Genomic DNA, 7,511 nt, shown 5'->3' on the forward strand with positions numbered 1-7,511 from the left:
AATAATACAGTGATGCCCCGCAAGGCGAATGCCTCACAAGACGAAAAACTCGCTAGACGAAAGAGTTTTCCGTTTTTTGAGTCGTTCCGCAAGATGAATTTCCCTATGGGCTTGCTTCGCAAGAAGAAACGTCTTGCGAGTTCTTGCGAGTTTGTTTCCTTTTTCTTAAAGCCCCTAAGCTGCTAAGCCACTAAGCCGTTAATAGCCGCTAAGCCGCTAATAGCTGCTAATCCGCTAAGCCGCTAATAGCCGTGCTTCGCAAGACGAAAAAACCGCAAGATGAAGAGACTCGCGGAACGGATTAATTTCGTCTCGTGAGGCACCACTGTAATAATTTATTTATACTCCACCCATCTGGCTGGGTTTCCCCAGTGATGCTGAACTGCAACTCCATCGTTCCTGGCTGTTGGTGCCGCTGGCTGGGGCCATCTCTAGAGGGTGGTAGACTCTTCTTCCTTCGAGGTTTTCAAGCAGAGGTTGGACGGCCATCTGTCATGGATGGTCTAGTTGAGATTCCTCCATTGCAGGGGGTTGGACTAGATGACCCTCGGGGTCCCTGACTGCTCTGCGATTCTACGATTCCCAGGCCTTAGGTTCTTCAGAAGCTCAACGTCGCTGAAAAGCTGAAAGGCAATTTCTTCGCACGCAGTCGCCGCCCCACATTCAAACAGGCACCCAAACATCACCGGCTTGCCCTCCTCCTGGCACACGGCCAGGTCCGAATACCCGCTGGGCCCTTTGTTCAGCACCCAAGGGCCTGCCCAGCACCCCTTCTCCAACGGAGAGGGGTTCAGGTAGATGCCCAGATCCAAACGCTTGCGGCTGTTTGTGGGGTGGGAGAAGACCAGCCATGACTTGGCGCTCTTCTTGCGAGGGGCTGAGGAGGGATTGACACCCAGCAGAGACGCTGATTCGCCTGTGCCTTCCTCTAGGCCCAGATCCGAGGGTTTTGGTGCCAGGGCGAAACTCACCACACTGCCCTGGCACCCGTGTGGCGGCTCAGGCAGCTGCTTGCAAAGAAAGGGCTTCTGGAAATGGCCTCCGTTATCGGCGCTGAAGGCCTCAGCGCGGCAGCGGCTCCAGCCTGAATGTCGGGCGTTGATGTACAACAAGCGGCTTCCGTCCTGGCGGTTGATCTCGGCCACCTGGCACTCGGTGGCTCGCAAGTCCTCGAGGAGCCGGCCCCGTGCCCAGCTGCGCCCTCCGTCGTCGCTGAGCAAAGCGAAGCAATGAGGAGCTGCGCAGCAGAGCGGGCAGAAGGAAAAGCAACATTTGCGGGTGCGGTAGGCGTACGCCGGGACCACCAGGCGCCCGGAGCCGAGCTGCACGCCGTGGCCCGGCCCGACGGCAAAGGTGGCCCACTTCCTCCGCTCGCCTCCAAACATCTGCCTGGTTAAGTCCACCGCCCGGCTCCAGGTGCGGCCGCCATCTTGGCTGGAGACGTAGCAGAGCTTGGCGGCGTTCCTCCCTGTCGCAATCTGCCGCCGGGCCGTGATGTGGTCCAGAACGCAGATGAAGAACAGGAAAGTGGTTCCGCTCTTCTCCTCGTGAACCAGGCAGGGGTTCATAGTGCGGTATTTGGGGAGCGTGGCCATCGGCAGGGGCTCCTGAGGACCCCACTGGAGAGAAGAAGAAGAAGAGTTTGGATTTGATATCCCACTTTACCACTACCCGAAGGAGTCTCAAAGCGGCTAACATTCTCCTTTCCCTTCCTCCCCCACAACAAACACTCTGTGAGGTGAGTGGGGCTGAGAGACTTCAGAGAAGTGTGACTGGCCCAAGGTCACCCAGCAGCTGCATGTGGAGGAGCAGGGAAGCGAACCCGGTTCCCCAGATTACGAGTCTACCGCTCTTAACCACTACACCACTTGGCTCTGAAACAGAGAAGGGACAAAAGGGTTTGCTCTCGGGGTGACGTCTCTGCACACTTCACATCCGACCTGGAATCGTCATTATTAATTAAATCTGCATACCTTCTTTCGTCTGCAGATCTCAGGGCGGATCACAAGATGTGAGTTAGCGGATTAAAATGTATAAAAGGTAAAGGGATCCCTGACCATCAACAACAACAACAATATATTATTTATACCCCGCCCATCTGTTAAAAACAGCACAGCATTAAATATTAAAAGCTTCCCTGAATAGGGCTGCCTTCAGATGTCTTTTAAAGATAGGATAGCTACTTATTTCCTTCACATCTGAAGGGAGGGTGTTCCACAGGGTGGGCACCACCACCGAGAAGGCCCTCTGCCTGGTTCCCTGTAGCTTTGCTTCTCGCAATGAGGGGACCGCCAGAAGGCCCTCGGCGCTGCACCTCAGTGTCTGAGTAGAACAATTGGGGTGGAGACGCTCCTTCAGGTATACAGGACCAAGGCCGTTTAGGGCTTTAAAGGTCAGCACCAACACTTTGAATTGTGCTCGGAAACATACTGGGAGGCAATGTAGGTCTTTCAAGACTGGTGTTATGTGGTCTCGGCGGCCGCCCCCAGTCACCAGTCTAGCTGCCGCATTCTGGATTAGTTGTAGTTTCCGTGTCACCTTTGGTCTTAGCTTGACATACATTCCTTCCTTCCGCCCTTGCCTCATCACCATAAACTGCTGCGTGACGACAACCTTACATTTATTGTATATAGTAAGAAAGTAAAGAAACGTGCAATGAAGAATAGCAGCGTTACGCTTTCTGCTCCTGGCGTTACCTGAACGGACGTTCCTTCCTTCCGCCCTCGCCTCATCACCAGGAACTTAGCATCTTCGTCCCGGGGGGATGAGCGCTCTTCTGCAAACGCCAGGAAGGTGGACTCGGAGGGCAGGTAAAGCAGCGCCGGGATGCGGTAGGTGAGACCCCCTCGTTTTTTCTGGCTGAAAAGAGTCACCTTCCCAGAGCCAGCCTGAGCCTCGGCCATGTTTTCTGGGCATGCAGAAATATTTGGGGAGGTGAGAGGAGGAAAAGAGGGAGGTGAAGAATCCAGTTAGTTTGTTGCATCACCTGAAAGGTCCTATCTTCCTTTATAAACCTGCTCAGGTGCAAAGATCCTCCTACCACCAGCCCATGTTCCTCACCAGGGGGAACTAAAAGCTAACTCCAACCCAAAATCCATTGTCTTCCTTGATTTTCATAAGTATACAAATCCTGGATTTGTACCCTGTAAGGGACATTTTGCCTCTGGGACTCAGACCTGGAGAAATTTCACACCTCTAGCCGGAACCACTCCGGGTTGCAAATCTGCCTGCCGACATGTACTGAGCAACCAGTAGCTAATTGGCAACCTGGGAAGAAAACAAACCAAACAGACCCCACCACCCAATAACGTCCAGTTTACAAAAGCTTCAAATCTTGGTCACTAGCAAAAGATTCCTGCTTGCTAAAGGTGACCAGTAGGCTAGTTATCGCCAGAAATAATAATAATAATATTTTTTTTAAAAAATTATTTATACCCCGCTCTCCCCAGCCAAAGCCAGGCTCAGGGCGGCTAACAACAGTAAAATTACAGTAAAAACATAATAGGGGGGGGCGGGAACAATTTAGAATACAGGTTAAAATGCAATTTAAAATGCAGCCTCATCAAAACCATAAGGGGAGGGAAACATAAGGGTCAGACTGAGTCTAAACCAAAGGCCAGGCGGAACAGCTCTGTCTTGCAGGCCTTGCGGAAAGATGTCAAGTCCCGCAGGGCCCTAGTCTCTTGTGACAGAGCGTTCTACCAAGTCGGGGCCAGTACAGAAAAGGCCCTGGCCCTAGTTGAGACCAATCTAACCACCTTGCAACTTGGGACCTCAAAAGTGTTGTTATTTGTGGACCTTAAGGTCATCCACGGGGCATACCAGGAGCGGCGGGCCCGTGGGTACGCGAGTCCTAGACCACATAGGGCTTTAAAGGTCAAAACCAGCACCTTAAACCTGACCCTGTCCTGCTCTATAGGAAGCCCTCTTTAGCCAAACTGCAAGCATTACATGCATTAAGCTGCTTTATAGAGTCTCAGACTATTGCTCCACCTAAGCTCAATACTGTCAACACGGACTGGCAGCAGCAGGAATCACAGTTAAAGAATTCCTGACAGGGGGCCATTCAACCAGCAATGTTTCATCTTTAAACCCACCCACCCCAACTCTGCCTCTCAAAATATTTGCACAGGACTCACAGTACAGTATAGTCCTCAGGGTTGAGAGAATAAATCCTAAATAGAATTAGCTGCGCCTCTTAAAAAGTAACCAGTATAAAGTAAGCAGCCCATAAGCGGCACACAAAACACTAAAAAACCATTCTACACTCTAAATCTTATATTAATAATCCAAGAATTGAGAGAGCCATGTACAAGATCTACTACAGAAGCCACAAACAGAAAACTCATTCAAATTGTGTCCAGAAGGAAGATACAGTCTTCAAATGTTCCTTTAGCCAGGCTCCTGTAGATATCAACAAAGGATAAGTTGGATCAAATGAAGTGTCGGTGGTGTTGCGCACAAGAGTTAGACAGGGTGCCGGCATCTGTCACCTGTTTCGCCCCTGAAGAGTCTTAAAAAGTAAGAGCTTTTGTTTGTGTGTGTCGGGATTCACAGAATGCTGTGTGAGATAGTAAGTCTGCAGGCTTGAGTTTGCTAGCCGATGGAGCTGGCTGGTGCAACACTTTCTATGGAAGTGCTGAGTCAGAAAGACTCAGCAGTAATGTGCTGTCAGTTGATTGGCTGTCATCGGTTTAAAAGGGAACCTGGTGTGGAAGAGTGTGGAGAGAGAGAGAAAAAGAAAGAAAGAAAGGAAGGAAGGAAGGAAGGAAGGGTCTTCCTGTTTGCCTTAAGGTGCAGCCAGGCATTCTGTTTGACTGTATGAAATGCTTGTGTATTATAGCCTGTAGAATATTGTATATACAGTGGTGCCCCGCAAGACGAACGCCTCGGAAGACGAAAAACTCGCTAGACGAAGGAGTTTTTCATTTTCTTAGCCACTTCGCAAGACGCATTTCCCTATGGGCTTGCTTCGCAAAACGAAGCTTGCCCCGCAAGCTCCGGGGATAGCGGGGAAGCGCATTCCCCTCTGTCCCCGGACCTGTTTTAAAGCAAGGGAAGGGGCAGCGGGGAGAATCGCTTCTCCCCGTTGCTGCCCCTTGGTTCAAAAGGGGTCCGGGGAGAGAGGGGAAGGCGCGCGCCTTCCCCTCTGTCCCCTCTTTTGAAGCAAGTGGCGGAGGGGAGAAGATCGCTTCTCCCCGTTGCTGCCCCTTGGTTCAAAAGGGGTCCGGGGAGAGAGGGGCAGGCAACGGGGAGAAGCAATCTTCTCCCCACCGCCCCTTGCTTTAAACAGGTCCGGGGACAGAGGGGAAGGCGCGCGGCGCTTCCCCTCTGTCCCCGGACGGTCTCCATAGGAACGCATTGATTGATTTTCAATGCATTCCTATGGGAAACCGTGCTTCGCAAGACGAAAAACTCGCAAGAAGAAAAAACTTGCAGAACGAATTAATTTTGTCTTGCGAGGCACCACTGTACAGGCATACCTCGGGTTACAGATGGTTGCGTTTTTTCGGGTTACAGACCGCCGAAAGCCGGAAGTACTGGAACAGGTTACTTCCAGGTTTTGGCAGTCGCACATGCGCAGAAGTGCTAAATCGCAACCCGCACGTGCACAGACGCGGGTTGCGAACACTGCAGGTTGCGAACATGCATCCCGCATGGATCACATTCGCGACCCGAGCGTCCACTGTATTTGTGTGTATATATATGTTATGTACTGAGAACAATAGGATCCAAAATGCAGCAGTCTGATTGGTCCCAGAACAATGCAGCAGTCTGATTGGTCCACAGGAGCCACCCAATCCAGCTCCAGATGGAAGTGAATCCGCAACCTGATTGGCCTACAGGAGAATCCCGGAATTAGCCAATCATGTGCGGCCTATTGTGTAAATAATGTATATAAAGCAGATATTTTGGGGAAACTTTCATTCCTCCTCACCACTATGAGCTGAATAAAGAGCATGAAATCCACTCTCGACTTCGAGTATATATATATATATATATATATATATATATATATATATATATATATATAAATATACTGCACTGCACTGAAGAACCTGGAACTCTGATCATTTCTGTTAAAGTGCAGCGGAGAATTCGTGACAGTGGGGGGGGGGTATTGGGGCAGGATCAGTACCTTGGTACTGGGGAATGAGTTTTTTTAATTTTCTACTGGGTTGCCACATTTCAAAGTAAAAACCAGAAAAACCTGAAAGTTGTTGAGCTCTCTTTAGACAAAGCCTGAAGTTTGACATATGGCGCTCCTACTTCCCCAGTTAAAATGGTATCCCTGCTCATTATTTTCATGGTAAGGAACATTTCCAGGAATCAAACCCTTGCAAGATTTCTCCCAGGAGACAAAACAGCGAGTTTGGGCAATGCTTTATCCAAGTTGCAAGCTCACCAGCTGCTATTATTATTATTATTATTATCATTTAAGATGTGGGGAGATCCTTGTCCTAAATCTCTACCGCTTTGGCTCTAGGCAGAAGCCGCCTCTTCTGTTTAAAGGACTGGGTTTCCACCACCCCCTCCCGTCACTGGCAGAAACGTTTTGAAAACAGAAACTCGGTTGCTGAAATCCTCAAGCGCTTTCTCCGAATTAAGCCCCTTTCTCCGAAAAGCGGCGAGAGGAATGCCTTTTTCCTTTTTTTAAAAAATGCATTGCACATTTTGCAGCGTTCCTAATTGCATCACATCCTTTTTTTGCAGGAAACCGGGGGGGGGGGGGACAAAAACACGACTCTCTTTGGATTTCCAGCACTCATCCTTCCCTCCTCCCCCCCTCCAGAAAAAAATCCAGATGCGAGAAGGTCTCTTCCAGGGGACTGAAATCGATCTTCCTCCCTGGGCAAACTTCTGCAAAAATAACTGGGGCTGCGGGAGACGCTTCCATCTAGGGCGGGGGGGGGTTATATCCACCCCCATAAAAGAGATATATTCCCTAGTTTATATTTTACTCCTTTAAATGCACCACACTGCCCCCCCCCTTTATTTATTTTTTTTGGGAGGGGATAATTATGGGTTTTCTCTCCCTGGGATTTTCCTGCAACGTCCTTGCTGCATCACTCACCGTGCAAAGGCTTCCCAGCAGCGCAGCTGAAAGGGATACAAGCAACAGCGCCGGGAGAGGATCGGTGCGCAGGATCAGCTCCCTGGATAGGGCGCAAGGCGAGATGAGGATTTCCTCCTCCTCCTCCGAAGCAAAGCACCGCCCCTCCTTTAGCCACGCCCACTGAGCATCACTCAGCATCCCAGAGAGACATCCCACAGCATCCTCCCTCCTGCGCCATTCAGAGCGCAGACCCGTGGGAAGGTTTGCCCGTGTGAAACGCTCGCGGGCCTTTGCTACCTTTGCCTTTGCCACTTCCACCCCCACCCGTTGACAATAGCCTAACATTACTTTATCTCCTGCTCAGTTTATGTACATCAAGCTGTTAGCAAAGGCACTGTTGTTGTTTTTTAGAGAGATAATACTATGCAGAAGTAATGCTTACAAGGATTTTTTG

General features: G+C 50.3%; 1 protein-coding gene across 1 annotated transcript; it reads right to left on the reverse strand.

Annotated features, from left to right (window-relative positions):
- Positions 1–341: 341 nt before the first annotated feature.
- On the reverse strand, positions 342–7,213 carry LOC310705233 (sialidase-3-like). The gene is made up of 3 exons (XM_083499806.1): positions 7,076–7,213; positions 2,697–2,908; positions 342–1,619 (listed from the first exon to the last, which is right to left on the reverse strand). Exons 2-3 carry the CDS (start codon positions 2,901–2,903, stop codon positions 537–539), a joined length of 1,290 nt encoding a protein of 429 aa, XP_083355932.1. The 5' UTR covers positions 2,904–2,908; positions 7,076–7,213; the 3' UTR covers positions 342–536.
- Between the last annotated feature and the right edge of the window lie 298 nt (positions 7,214–7,511).

Source organism: Podarcis liolepis (assembly GCF_965112155.1).
Source record: "Podarcis liolepis genome assembly, chromosome: 4".
Taxonomy (NCBI): domain Eukaryota; kingdom Metazoa; phylum Chordata; class Lepidosauria; order Squamata; family Lacertidae; genus Podarcis; species Podarcis liolepis.